This window comes from Petromyzon marinus, chromosome 65, assembly GCF_048934315.1.
Source record: "Petromyzon marinus isolate PM22_M1 ecotype Great Lakes invasive population chromosome 65, UKy_Petmar_22M1.pri1.0, whole genome shotgun sequence".
Taxonomy (NCBI): domain Eukaryota; kingdom Metazoa; phylum Chordata; class Hyperoartia; order Petromyzontiformes; family Petromyzontidae; genus Petromyzon; species Petromyzon marinus.
The window spans coordinates 6,339,269-6,359,770 of NC_133731.1; the positions used below are offsets into that span (position 1 = coordinate 6,339,269).

The following is a 20,502-nucleotide window of genomic DNA, read 5'->3' on the forward strand; positions in this document are numbered from 1 at the left end:
TTCAGTCGAGACTCCTCTGGGGCCAGTGTGGCAGCGGTTAGTAAGGGTCAGGTCGGTGGCGGGGGTGGTGGGTCACCTGTTCCATTTTATCTCGGCAAAGTTTCTGAAACTGTCCCCCCTCTGCCTCCCCCCCCACCCCCCCCAGTCAACCACGCTTCTGTCGACCCAGCGGTGTAAATGGGTTCACTACGGTTGTGTTTTGTACGTTCGTTGAACTTCTTTCCCACCGTACGTAGCCAACCGTTGCTAATCGGAGGTGCGGGGGACGGACAACAAACTATGGGTCTCTACGTGAGTCTATGGGTCTCTGTGTGAGGCTATGGGACTCTGTGTGAGTCTATGGGTCTCTGTGTGTGTCTGTGTCTCTGTGTGAGCCTATGGGACTCTGTGTGGGTCTGTGGTCTCTGCGTGAGTCTATGGGTCTCTGTGTGAGTCTATGGGTCTCTGCGTGAGTCTATGGATCTCTGTGTGAGTCTATGGGTCTCTGTGTGAGTCTATGGGTCTCTGTGTGAGTCTATGGGTCTCTGTGTGAGTCTGTGGGTGTCTGTGTGAGTCTGTGGGTCTCTGCGTGAGTCTATGGGTCTCTGTGTGAGTCTATGGGCCTAAGTGTGAGTCTATGGGTCTCGGTGTGAGTCTATGGGTCTCTGTGTATGTCTTGCGTGTGTCTGTGTGAGTCCACGTATGTATGTTGAACTTCTTTCACACCGTACGTAGCCAGCCGTTGCTAATCGGAGGTGTGTAGGTTAGTTCATCGGGTGTGGTGGGGTAATGCGCGGGGTAACTCCTCGCGCCTCTTGCGACGAGACGTTGCTGGCCGGCGTGGAAGAGTAGGCCAACAGGTTCCCTCTTCTCCTGGAGAGGCTCTCGGGGAGCTTCCTCTGGTGGAGGCCTCTTCTGCTGGCAGTGGCCCGGGCAAACAATGGCAGAGGCTCCACCCTTTGGGGTGCCACGGTGGCTAGGAGATGTTAACTACCTCGCCTATGCAGGTGGTCGTGGGTTCCATCCCGACCCTGACGATGCCTGCAGCTGCTGCTGCTGCTGCTGTATATTTGGAGATTTCGGTGTCTCTCTTTCCCCAGTGGTCACGCGTTTTTTGTTTTGTTTTTGCTTTGCCCTCCGCATTTAGAATGAACAACGTGCGTTTCTGTCTGCCACAGATGTGCACGCGATGACGATCAGCCCACTCACCTCGTTGAGCTATCATTTGTTGGCCAGGGTCGCTTCTGCAAAAATGAGCTAAGTAGCTCAGTGATGGGGGTGGGGGGGGGGGGGGGCTTACCTGGTAAAATAAAAATCAGTCGCCGTGCCGCGATCGGACGGCGCCCGATCGCGGCACCCACCGTCGCCAACGGCGGGGCCACATGGCCGTGGCGAATTTAGCCTCGGGGGGCTGGAATGCCGGCTGCCGGACGGTGAGGCGTGCTGGCAGAGAGAGGGGGGGGGGCGGCGTCACGCCCGTTGAGAGGGAACCGCGGGGCGAGGCGGGCGGGTGAGCGGGCGGGCGGGCGGGCGGGCGAGCTGGGCGACGCGAGCGAGCTGGGCGAGCTGGGCGACGAGACGAGGAGACCCGACGGTGGTTTGCGTGCGCGGCGGACTGCTGGCGAGTTCTGGTGCGACGAAATTCGGTGCCGGCGTCGTCCGACCATTTTGTTCGCTTGACCCTGGGTGCCGTTAGGCGCCGCGGGTACGGTGAGTATCGTGGGTTGCCGTGGGTTGCCGTGGGTACCGTGGGTGCCATGAGTGCCGTCGGTGCCGTGGGTACTGTGCCATGGGTATCGTCGGTACCGTGGGCACCATGGGTATGTGTGCATAGCTGCGTGCGCGTGTGTTTTCCGTGTGAATGCATGGTAAAGCAATACGAGACAGATGAATAAAAATAGATTAGTTTAGTCAGGTCTGTCGTGAGGCGGGGGCCTAACGTTGCAGGCGAAGGCCTCTCCCTGCCTCAAATGAGCACCTGGTGCGGTGTGCAGTAAACATCGCCACTGGGGAGACAAAGGCGGCCGGGCGTGGTGCTGGCCACCCAACCCCTTCGTGTGCCGTGCCGGCCTTCATAGGTGCTCCTCGCTAACGGCACTTGCCCCTACCGTCTGTTGCAAGGCTGCGCGGAGAGGGGTGATCTTTGTGCGTAACCAAGATCTGTATAACACTTTAATGACGATGGCGTTCGAGGTTTTTTGGGGAGCACCTTACAACCCCGAGAGTGTGGCGACACTGGGAGTGAGAGCCGGAGCAGAATGCGCCCATCCATTCCATGTTTTGACACATGTTTGAAGTTTGCTTAACATTGACTGTGTCATGGCCTTCGACCCCCTGAGATTTTGAATGTCCTCGCCCTCCCCCACCCCCATCTCCCCATCAGCACGGGGCAGGGCCGCCCGACGCTTGCCGGGTACAGTGGGCGACGCTTGCCGGGTACAGTGGGCGACGCTTGCCGGGTACAGTGAGCGACGCTTGCCGGGTACAGTGGGCGACGCTTGCCGGGTACAGTGGGCGACGCTTGCCGGGTACAGTGGGCGACGCTTGCCGGGTACAGTGGGCGACGCTTGCCGGGTACAGTGGGCGACGCTTGCCGGGTACAGTGGGCGACGCTTGCCGGGTACAGTGAGCGACGCTTGCCGGGTACAGTGGGCGACGCTTGCCGGGTACAGTGGGCGACGCTTGCCGGGTACAGTGGGCAACGCTTGCCGGGTACAGTGGGCGACGCTTGCCGGGTACAGTGGGCGACGCTTGCCGGGTACAGTGGGCGACGCTTGCCGGGTACAGTGGCCGACGCTTGCCGGGTACAGTGGGCGATGCTTGCCGGGTACAGTGGGCAACGCTTGCCGGGTACAGTGGCCGACGCTTGCCGGGTACAGTGGGCGACGCTTGCCGGGTACAGTGAGCGACGCTTGCCGGGTACAGTAGGCGACGCTTGCCGGGTACAGTCGGGGGGGGGGGGGGCGACAATGAGCCGGGACTTAGTGACGAACACATGGGCTTCTCGTTAGGAAGTTGTTGACGACGCGGCGAGTTTCTCGCCGGTTCGCTCGCTCGCCAAAATATCCCCGCCGCCGCCGCCGCGAACGGGAGCGCTCTGGCGACGGCGCGCGGAGTGAAAAATACCGCCGCCGGTCACTGGCCCGCCGCCCACCGTCGCTCGCCGCGCCTCACCGTGCGCGGAGAAGGCGCTCGATATATTCGGAAGCCGCTGGGAGCCGTGCGCCTTTAAATCTGGGCTGGAAACGAATTTTTATTCAGCGCTGCTTTCTTTGCGTTTGGGTTTTTGTTTTGTCCTTCCCCCCCAAGCGCACCTCCCGATGAGCGCGGTTGGCCACGTCGGGCGGTGCGAGAGAAGTTCAACTTGCATGCATACGTAGATCCGCTCACAGATAATCCAGAGGTAACTGGATATCAATATTTGTTAGGGATGCCAGATGCTCCCAAAAAGTGACTGCGCTGCCAGCTTAATTTTACTTTCACACATTTGGTCTTGCCATGGCTACGTACGGTGGTGCGATAGAAGTTAAACATACATACATAGACTCACACAGATACCCATAGACTCATGCAGAGACCCACAGACTCACACAGAGACCCACAGACTCACACAGAAACCCATTGACTCATGCAGAGATCCATAGACTCACACAGAGACCCATTGACTCATGCAGAGACCCATAGACTCGCACAGAGACCCATAGACTCACACAGAGACCCACAGACTCACACAGAGACCCATTGACTCACACAGAGACCCATAGACTCACACAGAGACCCACAGACTCACACAGAGACCCACAGACTCACACAGAGACCCATTGACTCATGCAGAGACCCATAGACTCACACAGAGACCCATTGACTCATGCAGAGACCCACAGACTCACACAGAGACCCACAGACTCACACAGAGACCCATTGACTCATGCAGAGACCCATTGACTCATGCAGAGATCCATTGACTCATGCAGAGACCCATAGACTCACGCAGAGACCCATAGACTCACACAGAGACCCATAGACTCACACAGAGACCCATAGACTCACACAGAGACCCATAGACTCACACAGAGACCCATAGACTCACACAGAGACCCATAGACTCACACAGAGACCCATATACTCACACAGAGACCCATAGACTCACACAGAGACCCACAGACTCACGCAGAGACCCATTGACTCATGCAGAGACCCATAGACTCACACAGAGACCCATAGACTCGCACAGAGACCCATAGACTCAAACAGAGACCCATAGACTCAAACAGAGACCCATAGACTCACACAGAGACCCATTGACTCATGCAGAGACCCACAGACTCACACAGAGACCCACAGACTCACGCAGAGACCCATTGACTCATGCAGAGATCCATAGACTCACACAGAGACCCATTGACTCATGCAGAGACCCATAGACTCGCACAGAGACCCATAGACTCACACAGAGACCCATAGACTCACACAGAGACCCACAGACTCACACAGAGACCCACAGACTCACACAGAGACCCATTGACTCACACAGAGACCCATAGACTCACACAGAGACCCACAGACTCACACAGAGACCCACAGACTCACACAGAGACCCACAGACTCACACAGAGACCCATTGACTCATGCAGAGACCCATAGACTCACACAGAGACCCATTGACTCATGCAGAGCCCCACAGACTCACACAGAGACCCACAGACTCACACAGAGACCCATTGACTCATGCAGAGATCCATAGACTCACACAGAGACCCATTGACTCATGCAGAGACCCATAGACTCACACAGAGACCCATAGACTCACACAGATACCCATAGACTCACACAGAGACCCATAGACTCACACAGAGACCCATAGACTCACACAGAGACCCATAGACTCACACAGAGACCCATATACTCACACAGAGACCCATAGACTCGCACAGAGATCCATAGACTCACACAGAGACCCACAGACTCACACAGAGACCCATTGACTCATGCAGAGACCCATAGACTCACACAGAGACCCATAGACTCGCACAGAGACCCATAGACTCATGCAGAGACCCATAGACTCACACAGAGACCCATTGACTCATGCAGAGCCCCACAGACTCACACAGAGACCCACAGACTCACACAGAGACCCATTGACTCATGCAGAGATCCATAGACTCACACAGAGACCCATTGACTCATGCAGAGACCCATAGACTCACACAGAGACCCATAGACTCACACAGATACCCATAGACTCACACAGAGACCCATAGACTCACACAGAGACCCATAGACTCACACAGAGACCCATAGACTCACACAGAGACCCATATACTCACACAGAGATCCATAGACTCACACAGAGACCCACAGACTCACACAGAGACCCATTGACTCATGCAGAGACCCATAGACTCACACAGAGACCCATAGACTCGCACAGAGACCCATAGACTCAAACAGAGACCCATAGACTCAAACAGAGACCCATTGACTCATGCAGAGACCCATTGACTCACACAGAGACCCATAGACTCGCACAGAGATCCATAGACTCACACAGAGACCCACAGACTCACACAGAGACCCATAGACTCACACAGAGACCCATAGACTCACACAGAGACCCACAGACTCACACAGAGACCCACAGACTCACACAGAGACCCACAGATTCTCACGCGAGGACTCTGCAGTGGCACGTCACGCGTTGAAATGATCGTTTTCATCGTCATTACAATAATTACCGCGTGGTACGTTTATTCCTGTCTGAATTTGAGCTGACGTTTCATTCCCTCCAATTGTATTTATTTCTACGAATAGGCCCCGAGTTACCCCCCCCCACGAATGAATCTCTCTCGCCGAGTGTTCGTGCGTGCGTGGGCGCACGTGCGGCTGGCTGTCGCGAAGGCAATTGAAGGCAGCGGCGGCGGCGGCGGTTGCGGCGGCGATTTTAAGGCGCCCACGAGCGCCGGGGCGGCTCGTGGGGCCGGTCGATCGCCCCCGCTCGCGCCGCGGTGCGTCACGCGACTCGAGAGCCACACGAAGCCACCACCCCCTCCTGCTCCCACTACCACCCCCCTCCTGCTCCCACTACCACCCCCCCACCCCCTCCTGCTCCCACTGCCACCCCCCCCCCCACCTCCCCCCACCGCCCACCCCCCCTGCCCTTGAAGAGTGAACGTCACTTAGGGGCCATTGATTAATTCCCCCTTTCTCGCTCGCTCGCACTCATCGGCTCGCCGTGGCTATAAATATAAACCAAATAATACATATAATAGGGTGATGATCATGGGAATAATAAAAGTAACATGTGTATATATTCATTCGCACCGTACGTGGCCAGCAGTGCTGATCCGAGGTGTTGGGGATCTCTGTGTGAGTCTGTGGGTCTCCGTGTGAGTCTATGGGTCTCTGTGTGAGTCTGTGGGTCTCTGTGTGGGTCTATGGGTCTCTGTGTGAGTCTATGGGTCTCTATGCGAGTCTATAGGTCTCTGTGTGAGTCTATGGTTCTCTGTGTGAGTTTGTGGGTCTCTGTGTGGGTATATGGGTCTCTGTGTAAGTCTATGGGTCTCTGTGCGAGTCTATGGGTCTCTGTGTGAGTCTATGGGTGACTGTGTGAGTCTATGGGTCTCTGTGTGAGTCTATGGGTCTCTGTGTGAGTCTATGGATATCTGTGTGAGTCTGTGGGTCTCCGTGTGAGTCTATGGGTCTCTGTGTGAGTCTGTGGGTCTCTGTGTGGGTCTATGGGTCTCTGTGTGAGTCTGTGGGTCTCTGTGTGGGTCTATAGGTCTCTGTGTGAGTCTATGGGTCTCTGTGTGAGTTTGTGGGTCTCTGTGTGGGTATATGGGTCTCTGTGTAAGTCTATGGGTCTCTGTGCGAGTCTATGGGTCTCTGTGTGAGTCTATGGGTGACTGTGTGAGTCTATGGGTCTCTGTGTGAGTATATGGGTCTCTGTGTGAGTCTATGGATATCTGTGTGAGTCTATGGGTCTCTGTGTGAGCCTATGGGTCTCTTTGTGAGTTTATGGGTCTCTGTGTGAGTCTATGGGTCTCTGTGCGAGTCTATGGGTCTCTGTGTGAGTCTGTGGGTCTCTGTGTGAGTCTATGGGTCTCTGTGTGAGTCTATGGGTCTCTGTGTGAGTCTATGGGTCTCTGTGTGAGTCTGTGGGTCTCTGTGTGAGTCTGTGGGTCTCCGTGTTAGTCTATTGGTCTCTGTGTGAGTCTATGGGTCTCTGTGTGAGTCTGTGGGTCTCTGTGCGAGTCTGTGGGTCTCTGTGTGAGTCTATGGGTCTCTGTGTGAGTCTATGGGTTTCCGTGTGAGTCTATGGGTCTCTGTGTGAGTCTATGGGTCTCTGTGTGAGTCTGTGGGTCTCTGTGCGAGTCTGTGGGTCTCTGTGTGAGTCTATGGGTCTCTGTGTGAGTCTGTGGGTCTCTTTGTGGGTCTATGGGTCTCTGTGTGAGTCTATGGGTCTCTTTACGAGTCTATGGGGCTCTGTGTGAGTCTATGGGTCTCTGTGTGAGTTTGTGGGTCTCTGTGTGGGTCTATGGGTCTCTGTGTAAGTCTATCGGTCTCTGTGCGAGTCTATGGGTCTCTGTGTGAGTCTATGGGTCTCTGTGTGAGTCTATGGGTGACTGTGTGAGTCTATGGGTCTCTGTGTGAGTTTGTGGGTCTCTATGTGAGTGTATGCGTCTCTGTGTGAGTCTGTGGATCTCTGTGCGAGTCTATGGGTCTCTGTGTGAGTCTATGGGTCTCTGTTTGAGTCTATGGGTCTCTGTGTGAGTCTGTGAGTCTCTATGTGAGTCTATGCATCTCTGTGTGAGTCTGTGGATCTCTGTGCGAGTCTATGGGTCTCTGTGTGAGTCTATGGGTCTCTGTCTGAGTCTGTGAGTCTCTATGTGAGTCTATGCGTCTCTGTGCGAGTCTATGGGTCTCTGTGTGAGTCTATGGGTCTCTGGTTGAGTCTATGGGTCTCTGTGTGAGTCTATGGGTCTCTGTGTGAGTCTATGGGTCTCTGTGTGAGTCTATGGATATCTGTGTGAGTCTATGGGTCTCTGTGTGAGCCTATGGGTCTCTTTGTGAGTTTATGTGTCTCTGTGTGAGTCTATGGGTCTCTGTGCGAGTCTATGGGTCTCTGTGTGAGTCTATGGGTCTCTGTGCGAGTGTATGGTTCTCTGTGCGAGTGTATGGGTCTCTGTGTGAGTCTATGGGTCTCTGTGTGAGTCTATGGGTCTCTGTGTGAGTCTCAGACCTCGGATGTTGGCCGTGACCAGAAAATCGAATCAAGTTTGTCAGATTACGTAGCGCAGGTGAGCTAACTGCCGTGCCACCGCTCGCAACTGTTGCGCGCTGGTGAGTTTCCGAGGGCTCTGTGAATCCGGGTCGGGTGAGCGATGACTTCCGGCAGTCGTGTGGTCATCATCGTCGCCTCTCTACGAGAGCGAGGCGAGTCTGTCGAGGCTCTGCAGCGCACCTAACCTGGCGCAAGCGCCTCGCCATGACACGATCGCCCAGGTTGATGTTACCGCCACTTTGTTTGCGAACAGCGGTTGTGGTTGTCGTGCAAGTTTCACTTCCTCCGTTCTGTATGTACATTTTTTTCCTGCATCTACGCGCGTGCTCGTCCATCCGCCTGTCTGTCCGTCAAACAATCGCTTGATTTGCAGTTAAATCAGGATCACCTCCGGGCGGATGCGCGCGTTGTTCGAACGTCGAACTTCTTTCGCGCCGTACGTAGCCAGCCCGCGCCAATCGGAGGTGCGCGTGGGAAGGACGGGAAAAACCAAACGCCGTGCGTCTGGCGCCCGGCATCTCGTTCCGCTTTTGCCGGGCGCCTTCCTCAATAAACTGAACCAAGCTCGACCCTGAAGAGGAAGAAGAAGGTAGGAGCTCCCAGCGCGTGGCGCGAAACGTCGGGCACCGCGCCGAAATCGCCTCTGAGCACAACTGCGCCGGTGGCGGCGGCGGCGTCGCCGGCGTCGCCGGCGTCCGTAGCGCGCCCCCCTAACCGTGCCGTCGCGTGCCGCCCCGCCCCCGCAGTGATGTGAAGCGTGGCGGCGGTGGCGGCAGCCATGCCCGTGAGCCCCCCTCCCAGCGAGGATGGGACGGTCGCCAGCGGCTCGGAGGGCAGCGGCGGCGGCGGCGGCGGCGGCGAGTCTGACGGCGAGGGCTCGGCGCGCGAGGAGACCATCTACGACACGATCCGCGCCACAGCGGAGCGAGCGCCGGGAGCCGGCGACGACGCCGGCCTCAACACGATGGTGGTGCGCGTCGGCGTGCCCGAGCTGCACCAGACGGTGAGGGCGGTCACGGGGGCGGGGGGCGGCGCCGGTCGCGGGGAGGGTGGGGGGGGCGGGGCGGCACCGGTCGCGGTGAGGGGGGGGCGGCACCGGTCGAAGGAGAGGGGAAAGCTTGGCCAGGACCCTCCTGAGTCTTGAGGCCCGTTGGAGGCTTTCCCGCGTTAAATGAGAGCGTCATCTGACTTCGCAGTGAACCGTGGCGTTGGCCGCGAAGCGCCCGCGCCTGTCAACTGATGATCTGCGTTTCGCTCTCTCGCGCGCTCCCGTTCGAGCAGAAGTGCCTGCGCTTCAACCCGGATGCGCTGGTGCGCGAGGCCAAGCAGCGCATCCTGCAGACGCTCACGCAGAGCCTCAGCGACGCCCTCAACTACGGCCTCTTCCAGCCCGCCTGCAACGGCCGCGCCGGCAAGTTCTTCGACGAGGAGCGGCCCCTGCGCGACTACCCGCAGCCCTCCAACACCGGCGTGCCTTACCTGGAGGTGCTGCCCTGCCTTGACCTTGCCCTGCCCTGCCCCCCCTCGCCTCCCCTCCCCCCCCCCCGCCCCCCCCACCCCCCTCCGCGGTGCGTCCCTCGCCGCGTCGCCGCGGCAACGCGCCCGCTCGCTCCCCGAGCTCGCCGGGGGGATGTTCGCCGCGCCGAACGCCGTTTCCTCGCGGCTGCACCGGACCCAGTTTTTGAGCGGAGCGCGGAGTTTCCCCGCGGCCCGGGCCTCGTGTAGTGCGCCCGCTCTCCGGCTTCGGGGGTCTCCGCGATCGCTCGCCGTCGCTCGCTCACCGTACGGTGCGAAGGAAACTCGACGGGGGACCATCGACTTCCCGGCTCGGGGCGGTCCCGGCGGCGTGCCGGACGTTCCGCGCGCGGTGTCGAAACACGGTGGGCGCTAGTGGCGGGCGCGCCGACGGGAATCCGCGGAGATCGCCGGTTCAGTTCGGTTCACTTCGACCTCCGCTGCCCCGACCGCCCGACCCGTCGAAAAGCCCAAAGCGGGAGTGGCGTGGGAGTGGCATGGGAGTGGCGTGGGAGTGGCGTGGGAGTGGCGTGGGAGTGGCGTGGGAGTGGTGTGGGAGTGGCGTGGGAGTGGCGTGGGAGTGGCGTGGGAGTGGCATGGGAGTGGCGTGGGAGTGGTGTGGGAGTGGCGTGGGAGTGGCGTGGGAGTGGCGTGGGAGTGGCGTGGGAGTGGCGTGGGAGTGGCGTGGGAGTGGCGTGGGAGTGGCGTGGGAGTGGCGACGTTGACAGGGGAACGTTCGCCGGGCGTGGATTCCCGTGGTGAGCTGGACCCCCACTTTAAATTGGGCTCCCACAGTCAGGGGTCGGTCAACCCAAAATGGTCCAAAGTCTAGAGAGTCGACCACTGCTCTATAGAGAGTCGACCACTGATCTAGAGCCTAGAGAGTCGACCTCTACTCTATAGAGAGTCGACCACTGATCTAGAGTCCAGAGGGTCGACCACTGTTCTAGAGTCTAGAGAGTCGACCACTGCTCTAGAGTCTAGAGAGTCGACCACTGCTCTAGAGTCTAGAGAGTCGATCACTGATCTAGAGTCTAGAGAGTCGACCACTGCTCTATAGAGAGTCGACCACTGATCTAGAGCCTAAAGAGTCGACCTCTACTCTATAGAGAGTCGACCACTGATCTAGAGTCCAGAGGGTCGACCACTGTTCTAGAGTCTAGAGAGTCGACCACTGCTCTAGAGTCTAGAGAGTCGACCACTGCTCTAGAGTCTATAGAGTCGACCACTGATCTAGAGTCTAGAGAGTCGACCACTGCTCTAGAGTCTAGAGAGTCGACCACTGCTCTAGAGTCTAGAGAGTCGACCACTGATCTAGAGTCTAGAGAGTCGACCACTGATCTAGAGTCTAGAGAGTCGACCCCTGCTCTGGAGTGTAGAGAGTCGACCCCTGCTCTAGGGTCTAGAGAGTCGACCCCTGCTCTAGAGTCTATAGAGTCGACCACTGATCTAGAGTCTAGAGAGTCGACCACTGCTCTAGAGAGTCGACCACTACTCTAGAGAGTCGACCACTGTTCTAGAGTCTAGAGAGTCGACCACTGCTCTAGAGAGTCGACCCCTGCTCTAGAGTCTAGAGAGTAGACCCCTGCTCTAGAGTCTAGAGAGTCGACCACTGCTCTAGAGTCTAGAGAGTCGACCACTGCTCTAGAGTCTAGAGAGTCGACCACTGCTCTATAGAGAGTCGACCACTGCTCTATAGAGAGTCGACCACTGCTCTAGAGTCTAGAGAGTCGACCCCTGCTTTAGAGTCTAGAGAGTCGACCACTGCTCTAGAGTCTAGAGAGTCGACCACTGATCTAGAGTCTAGAGAGTCGACCACTGCTCTATAGAGAGTCGACCCCTGCTCTAGAGTCTAGAGAGTCGACCACTAATCTAGAGTCTAGAGAGTCGACCCCTGTTCTAGAGTCGACCCCTGTTCTAGAGTCTAGAGAGTCGACCACTGCTCTAGAGTCTAGAGAGTCGACCATTGCTCTCTAGAGAGTCGACCACTGATCTAGAGTCTAGAGAGTCGACCACTGTTCTAGAGTCTAGAGAGTCGACCACTGCTCTAGAGTCTAGAGAGTCGACCCCTGCTCTAGAGTCTAGAGAGTCGACCGCTGCTCTAGAGTCTAGAGAGTCGACCACTGCTCTCTAGAGAGTCGACCCCTACTCTAGAGTCTAGAGAGTCGACCACTGTTCTAGAGTCTAGAGAGTCGACCACTGTTCTGGAGTCTAGAGAGTCGACCACTGATCTAGAATCTAGAGAGTCGACCCCTACTCTGTTGAGAGTCGACCACTGCTCTAGAGTCTAGAGAGTCGACCCCTGCTCTAGAGTCTAGAGAGTCGACCCCTGCTCTAGAGTCTAGAGAGTCGACCACTGCTCTAGAATCTAGAGAGTCGACCCCTACTCTATAGAGAGTCGACCCCTGCTCTAGAGTCTAGAGAGTCGACTCCTGCTCTAGAGTCTAGAGAGTCGACCCCTGCTCTAGAGTCTAGAGAGTCGACCCCTGCTCTAGAGTCTAGAGAGTCGACCCCTGTTCTAGAGTCTAGAGAGTCGACCACTGCTCTAGAGTCTAGAGAGTCGACCCCTGCTCTAGAGTCTAGAGAGTCGACCACTGCTCTACAGAGAGTCGACCCCTGCTCTAGAGTCTAGAGAGTCGACCCCTGCTCTAGAGTCTAGAGAGTCGACCACTGTTATAGAGTCTAGAGAGTCGACCCCTGCTCTAGAGTCTAGAGAGTCGACCCCTGCTCTAGAGTCTAGAGAGTCGACCACTGATCTAGAGTCTAGAGAGTCGACCCCTGTTCTAGAGTCGAGAGTCGACCCCTGTTCTAGAGTCTAGAGAGTCGACCACTGCTCTAGAGTCTAGAGAGTCGATCCCTGCTCTAGAGTCTAGAGAGTCGACCCCTGCTCTAGAGTCTAGAGAGTCGACCACTGATCTAGAGTCTAGAGAGTCGACCACTGTTCTAGAGTCTAGAGAGTCGACCACTGCTCTAGAGTCTAGAGAGTCGACCCCTGCTCTAGAGTCTAGAGAGTCGACCCCTGCTCTAGAGTCTAGAGAGTCGACCCCTGCTCTAGAGTCTAGAGAGTCGACCACTGCTCTAGAATCTAGAGAGTCGACCCCTACTCTATAAAGAGTCGACCCCTGCTCTAGAGTCTAGAGAGTCGACTCCTGCTCTAGAGTCTAGAGAATCGACCCCTGCTCTAGAGTCTAGAGAGTCGACCCCTGCTCTAGAGTCTAGAGAGTCGACCCCTGTTCTAGAGTCTAGAGAGTCGACCACTGCTCTAGAGTCTAGAGAGTCGACCCCTGCTCTAGAGTCTAGAGAGTCGACCACTGCTCTACAGAGAGTCGACCCCTGCTCTAGAGTCTAGAGAGTCGACCCCTGCTCTAGAGTCTAGAGAGTCGACCACTGTTCTAGAGTCTAGAGAGTCGACCCCTGCTCTAGAGTCTAGAGAGTCGACCCCTGCTCTAGAGTCTAGAGAGTCGACCACTGATCTAGAGTCTAGAGAGTCGACCCCTGTTCTAGAGTCGAGAGTCGACCCCTGTTCTAGAGTCTAGAGAGTCGACCACTGCTCTAGAGTCTAGAGAGTCGACCCCTGCTCTAGAGTCTAGAGAGTCGACCCCTGCTCTAGAGTCTAGAGAGTCGACCACTGCTCTCTAGAGAGTCGACCCCTACTCTAGAGTCTAGAGAGTCGACCACTGTTCTAGAGTCTAGAGAGTCGACCACTGTTCTAGAGTCTAGAGAGTCGACCACTGATCTAGAATCTAGAGAGTCGACCCCTACTCTGTTGAGAGTCGACCACTGCTCTAGAGTCTAGAGAGTCGACCCCTGCTCTAGAGTCTAGAGAGTCGACCCCTGCTCTAGAGTCTAGAGAGTCGACCCCTGCTCTAGAGTCTAGAGAGTCGACCCCTACTCTATAGAGAGTCGACCCCTGCTCTAGAGTCTAGAGAGTCGACCCCTGCTCTAGAGTCTAGAGAGTCGACCCCTGCTCTAGAGTCTAGAGAGTCGACCCCTGCTCTAGAGTCTAGAGAGTCGACCCCTGCTCTAGAGTCTAGAGAGTCGACCCCTGCTCTAGAGTCTAGAGAGTCGACCCCTGCTCTGTTGAGAGTCGACCACTGCTCTAGAGTCTAGAGAGTCGACCCCTGCTCTAGAGTCTAGAGAGTCGACCCCTGCTCTAGAGTCTAGAGAGTCGACCACTGCTCTAGAATCTAGAGAGTCGACCCCTACTCTATAGAGAGTCGACCCCTGCTCTAGAGTCTAGAGAGTCGACTCCTGCTCTAGAGTCTAGAGAGTCGACCCCTGCTCTAGAGTCTAGAGAGTCGACCCCTGCTCTAGAGTCTAGAGAGTCGACCCCTGTTCTAGAGTCTAGAGAGTCGACCACTGCTCTAGAGTCTAGAGAGTCGACCCCTGCTCTAGAGTCTAGAGAGTCGACCACTGCTCTACAGAGAGTCGACCCCTGCTCTAGAGTCTAGAGAGTCGACCCCTGCTCTAGAGTCTAGAGAGTCGACCACTGTTCTAGAGTCTAGAGAGTCGACCCCTGCTCTAGAGTCTAGAGAGTCGACCCCTGCTCTAGAGTCTAGAGAGTCGACCACTGATCTAGAGTCTAGAGAGTCGACCCCTGTTCTAGAGTCGAGAGTCGACCCCTGTTCTAGAGTCTAGAGAGTCGACCACTGCTCTAGAGTCTAGAGAGTCGATCCCTGCTCTAGAGTCTAGAGAGTCGACCCCTGCTCTAGAGTCTAGAGAGTCGACCACTGATCTAGAGTCTAGAGAGTCGACCACTGTTCTAGAGTCTAGAGAGTCGACCACTGCTCTAGAGTCTAGAGAGTCGACCCCTGCTCTAGAGTCTAGAGAGTCGACCCCTGCTCTAGAGTCTAGAGAGTCGACCACTGCTCTCTAGAGAGTCGACCCCTACTCTAGAGTCTAGAGAGTCGACCACTGTTCTAGAGTCTAGAGAGTCGACCACTGTTCTAGAGTCTAGAGAGTCGACCACTGATCTAGAATCTAGAGAGTCGACCCCTACTCTGTTGAGAGTCGACCACTGTTCTAGAGTCTAGAGAGTCGACCCCTGCTCTAGAGTCTAGAGAGTCGACCCCTGCTCTAGAGTCTAGAGAGTCGACCCCTGCTCTAGAGTCTAGAGAGTCGACCCCTACTCTATAGAGAGTCGACCCCTGCTCTAGAGTCTAGAGAGTCGACCCCTGCTCTAGAGTCTAGAGAGTCGACCCCTGCTCTAGAGTCTAGAGAGTCGACCCCTGCTCTAGAGTCTAGAGAGTCGACCCCTGCTCTAGAGTCTAGAGAGTCGACCCCTGCTCTAGAGTCTAGAGAGTCGACCCCTGCTCTAGAGTCTAGAGAGTCGACCCCTGCTCTAGAGTCTAGAGAGTCGACCCCTGCTCTAGAGTCTAGAGAGTCGACCCCTGCTCTAGAGTCTAGAGAGTCGACCCCTACTTTGTTGAGAGTCGACCACTGCTCTAGAGTCTAGAAAGTCGACCCCTGCTCTGTTATCTAGAGAGTCGACCACTGCTCTAGAGAGTCGACCCCTGCTCTAGAGTCTAGAGAGTCGACCACTGTTCTGGAGTCTAGAGAGTCGACCACTGCTCTAGAGTCTAGAGAGTCGACCCCTGTTCTAGAGTCTAGAGAGTCGACCACTGCTCTAGAGTCTAGAGAGTCGACCCCTGCTCTAGAGTCTAGAGAGTCGACCACTGCTCTACAGAGAGTCGACCCCTGCTCTAGAGTCTAGAGAGTCGACCCCTGCTCTAGAGTCTAGAGAGTCGACCACTGTTCTAGAGTCTAGAGAGTCGACCCCTGCTCTAGAGTCTAGAGAGTCGACCCTTGCTCTAGAGTCTAGAGAGTCGACCACTGATCTAGAGTCTAGAGAGTCGACCCCTGTTCTAGAGTCGAGAGTCGACCCCTGTTCTAGAGTCTAGAGAGTCGACCACTGCTCTAGAGTCTAGAGAGTCGACCACTGCTCTCTAGAGAGTCGACCACTGATCTAGAGTCTAGAGAGTCGACCACTGTTCTAGAGTCTAGAGAGTCGACCACTGCTCTAGAGTCTAGAGAGTCGATCCCTGCTCTAGAGTCTAGAGAGTCGACCCCTGCTCTAGAGTCTAGAGAGTCGACCCCTGCTCTAGAGTCTAGAGAGTCGACCCCTGCTTTAGAGTCTAGAGAGTCGACCCCTGCTTTAGAGTCTAGAGAGTCGACCCCTGCTCTAGAGTCTAGAGAGTCGACCCCTGCTCTAGAGTCTAGAGAGTCGACCCCTGCTCTAGAGTCTAGAGAGTCGACCCCTGCTCTAGAGTCTAGAGAGTCGACCCCTGCTCTAGAGTCTAGAGAGTCGACCCCTGCTCTAGAGTCTAGAGAGTCGACCGCTGCTCTAGAGTATAGAGAGTCGACCCCTACTCTTTTGAGTCGACCACTGCTCTAGAGTCTAGAAAGTCGACCCCTGCTCTAGAGTCTAGAGAGTCGACCCCTGCTCTAGAGTCTAGAGAGTCGACCCCTGCTCTAGAGTCTAGAGAGTCGACCCCTGCTCTAGAGTCTAGAGAGTCGACCCCTGCTCTAGAGTCTAGAGAGTCGACCCCTGCTCTAGAGTCGAGAGTCGACCCCTGCTCTAGAGTCTAGAGAGTCGACCGCTGCTCTAGAGTATAGAGAGTCGACCCCTACTCTGTTGAGTCGACCACTGCTCTAGAGTCTAGAAAGTCGACCCCTGCTCTAGAGTCTAGAGAGTCGACCCCTGCTCTAGAGTCTAGAGAGTCGACCCCTGCTCTAGAGTCTAGAGAGTCGACCCCTGCTCTAGAGTCTAGAGAGTCGACCCCTGCTCTAGAGTCTAGAGAGTCGACCCCTGCTCTAGAGTCTAGAGAGTCGACCCCTGCTCTAGAGTCTAGAGAGTCGACCGCTGCTCTAGAGTATAGAGAGTCGACCCCTACTCTGTTGAGTCGACCACTGCTCCAGAGTCTAGAAAGTCGACCCCTGCTCTAGAGTCTAGAGAGTCGACCCCTGCTCTAGAGTCTAGAGAGTCGATCCCTGCTCTAGAGTCTAGAAAGTCGACCCCTGCTCTAGAGTCTAGAGAGTCGACCCCTGCTCTAGAGTCTAGAGAGTCGACCACTGCTCTAGAGCCGCGTCCTGCCGCAAGCGGTGGGGCGAGCACTTGCAGGGGCTGCACCTTTTAATATTTCTCGTGTGATGGAACGCCACGACCCCTTCGTCGTCTTCGCCATCGTCACCATCATCGTCGTCGTCATCGTCATCATCTTCGTCATCGTCATCGTCTTCGTCACCGCCACCATCATCGTCTTCGTCATCGTCACCATCAACGTCTTTGTCATCGTCATCGTCATCATCATCGCCACCATCATCGTCTTCGTCATCGTCACCATCAACGTCTTTGTCATCGTCATCATCATCATCATCGTCATCATCATCGTCATCATCATCGCCACCATCATCGTCTTCGTCGTCGTCATCGTCTTACAAGACGTACCGGCCAAGCGTGGAAGGGCCGCTGAGTAAATATCCCTCTCAGAGCGCTCGTCCTCTGAGTTGGGGGGGGGGGGTACCTTCGGGCCAGTGGCAGCACGGACGGGCGGGCAATTGCAGGGCTGCGCCTTTGCCCCCCCCCCTTTTTATTTTTTACCCACGTGGTGGCACTGCGAGGCGCTGATTGGCTGATTGTTTATTCTAACGTCTGCGACTGTAGACCCCCCCCCCTCCCACCAATTTCCAATTTCCCTGCGTAAACAAAACGCGCAAAACGGTGCCGCTGGTTGGAATTTGTGGAGAGCTCTCCCCTCTGCCGCCGAATAAAAGTGGAGTGGCTTGCGTGAAGAAAAATTGGAACGTATCTAAAGGAAACCACCCGCTGTTATTCGGCACGTAAAATTTGATTCATGCTGGGATCAAATTTATTTTCTGCTTTTGAGTGCACGCGAAGGTATGCGCATTGAAACAACTCGTCGTGTTTATCACCTAATTTATTTTAATGTTAATTTGCACGTGTGCCTATTCATTCTAAGATCCCAATCCAGACATTAGTTAAGAGTTCATTATCGTCTGGATAATTCTAGCAATGTATTTCAAATATAGTGCAATAAAAAATATAGTTAAAAAAATTCTTGACCACGGAGACAGGTCCAGGATAGTCGGGGGGACCTGGACGGTCCTTCAAATGAAAAATCTTGAATTCTCACGCTGTAGACGAATCTGTGCGTGCAACATTTCGGCTCGTTAAGGCTTCGGCGATCCGAAGATATTAAAGCGTCGGTAGATTTGGAGGGATTTGAGCAGACGACAGGGCAAGTTAAATAAAAGCTTGCGCGTTGACACAAAATCGACCTCGGCGTCACGTTCGCGAGACTAGGGCCTTCATCGGCGGGCACTTCAAAGCACGCACCGTACGATCGAATGCCTGGTGAGCTGATGCGGTGCGTAACGCCATCGGTGCCGGGGAGGTAGGCAGCCTACATCACAGGCGGATGTAGAAACTTTCCGGGGGGAGGCGGCGGGGGATGGGTGGGAGGTCCCAAAATTCCAAGCCTCTTAAATAGGGCCCCCTACATTAATTAAGATCAATACATTCCCAATATTTTCTAAGGAAAGTATCAATAAAATACCTTCCCCCCCCCCCCCATCGGATCCGCGGCTGGCCTCGCTAACAGCACTTGCCGCAAAATTGTACGTAGGCTACACGGGAGGGATCTTTGTGCGTGTCTCACGTATCTGTCTGGCTCCCTGTGTGTGTGTGTGTATGACTCAGCGCGTGTGTGGGTGTGTGGTGGTGGTGCGTGGCAGTTGGGGAGCGGTGGTGCAGCGGTTAGCGCGAGGCTGCGCTGCGAACCCGGCGTCCCGGTTTCCATTCCCGCTCACGGCCAACACCGGTGACGATTATCTGAACCGGTCCCGGGCCTCCCCTAGGTCGACTCAGCCTCAAACGAGTACCCGGCGCGGTGTGTAGTAAACATCGCCACTGGGGAGACAAAGGCGGCCGGGCGTGGTGTTGGCCACCCACCCCCTCGTGTGCCGTGCCGGCCTTCATAGGTGCTGCTCGCTAACAGCACTTGCCCCCTACAGTCTGTTACAGGCTACACGGGGGATCTTTGTTTTTTTGTGCAAGTTGGCACAGCGGGGGAGCACAGGTGGTGCATCTGCCAGTCATCTCAGTCGGTCAACCCATGGCACCCGCCGGGGTCTGTCGCGTGACCACGCTCCTCCTGCCCGCGGGCGAGAGCCTTCCGCACGTGTCACGTGGCGGCCTCGACGCGCACCTAGCCTGGCACGAGCACCGCCGCGGGGGCTTCACCGCCACTCGGCGGCGAACGGGCCGAACCCGTCGTTGTCTGTTTGTCTGTTGACGTCGTTGACGTCGTTGCCGTTGTTGTCGTTGTTGTTGTTGTTGTCGTTGTTGTCGTTGTTGTCGTTGTTGTTGTTGTTGTTGTCGTCGTTGTTGTTGTTGTCGTTGTTGTTGTTGTCGTTGTTGTTGTCGTAGTTGTTGTCGTAGTTGTTGTCGTTGTTGTCGTTGTTGTCATTGTCGTTGTTGTCGTCGTTGTTGTTGTTGTCGTTGTTGTTGTTGTTGTTGTTGTTGTCGTTGTTGTCGTTGTTGTCGTTGTTGTTGTTGTTGTTGTCGTTGTTGTCGTTGTCGTTGTTGTCGTCGTTGTTGTTGTTGTCGTTGTTGTCGTCGTTGACGTCGTTGTTGTCGTTGTTGTTGATGTTGTTGTTGTCGTTGTCGTCGTTGTTGTTTTGTTGTTGTTGTTGTCGTTGACGTCGTTGTCGTTGTTGTTGCTGTTGTTGTCGTTGTTGTTGTTGTTGTTGTTGTCGTTGTTGTTGTTGTTGTTGTCGTCGTTGTTGTTGTCGTCGTCGTTGTTGTTGTCGTTGTTGTCGTTGTTGTTGTCGTTGTTGTCGTCGTTGTTGTTGTTGTCGTCGTTGTTGTTGTTGTTGTTGTCGTTGACGTCGTTGTTGTTGTCGTTGTTGTTGTCGTCGTTGTTGTTGTTGTTGTCGTTGTTGTTGTCGTTGTTGTCGTTGTTGTCGTCGTTGACGTCGTTGACGTCGTTGTTGTTTTGTTGTTGTTGTCGTTGTTGTCATTGTTGTTGTTGTCGTCGTTGTTGTTGTTGTTGTTGTTGTTGTCGTTGTCGTTGTTGTTGTTGTCGTTGTTGTTGTCGTTGTCGTCGTTGTTGTCGTCGTTGACGTCGTTGTCGTCGTTGTCGTTGTTGTCGTCGTTGACGTCGTTGTTGTCGTTGTTGTTGTTGATGTTGTAGTTGTTGTTGTCGTTGTCGTTGTCGTTGTTGTCGTTGTTGTCGTCGTTGTCGTCGTCGTTGACGTCGTTGTTGTTGTTGTTGTCGTTGTTGTTGATGTTGTTGTTGTCGTTGTCGTCGTTGTTGTTTTGTTGTTGTTGTTGTTGTCGTTGACGTCGTTGTCACTGTTGTTGCTGTTGTTGTCGTTGTTGTTGTTGTCGTCGTTGTTGTTGTCGTTGTTGTCGTCGTTGTTGTCGTTGTTGTCGTCGTTGTTGTCGTTGTTGTCGTTGTTGTTGTTGTCGTCGTTGTTGTTGTCGTCGTCGTTGTTGTTGTTGTTGTCGTTGTTGTTGTCGTCGTTGTCGTCGTTGTCGTTGTTGTTGTTGTCGCTGTTGTTGTCGTTGTTGTTGTCGTTGTTGTTGTTGTTGTCGTCGTTGTTGTTGTTGTCGTTGTTGTCGTCGTTGTTGTTGTTGTCGTTGTTGTCGTCGTTGTTGTCGTTGTTGTTGTTGTCGTTGTTGTTGTTGTTGTCGTCGTTGT

General features: G+C 55.2%; 1 protein-coding gene across 8 annotated transcripts in view; it reads left to right on the top strand.

The window, feature by feature from the left end:
* The window catches only part of LOC116956407 (SH3 and multiple ankyrin repeat domains protein 2-like), a 181,867-nt gene that overhangs the window by 72,304 nt on the left and 89,061 nt on the right, over positions 1 to 20,502 (top strand). For all 8 annotated transcript variants that reach the window (XM_076054306.1, XM_076054305.1, XM_076054308.1 and 5 more), the window contains 2 exons: positions 9,010 to 9,266; positions 9,545 to 9,748. In XM_076054306.1, coding sequence (XP_075910421.1) covers positions 9,042 to 9,266; positions 9,545 to 9,748 — 429 coding nt within the window. In that variant the 5' untranslated portion in view covers positions 9,010 to 9,041. The remainder of the gene's footprint in view (positions 1 to 9,009; positions 9,267 to 9,544; positions 9,749 to 20,502) is intronic.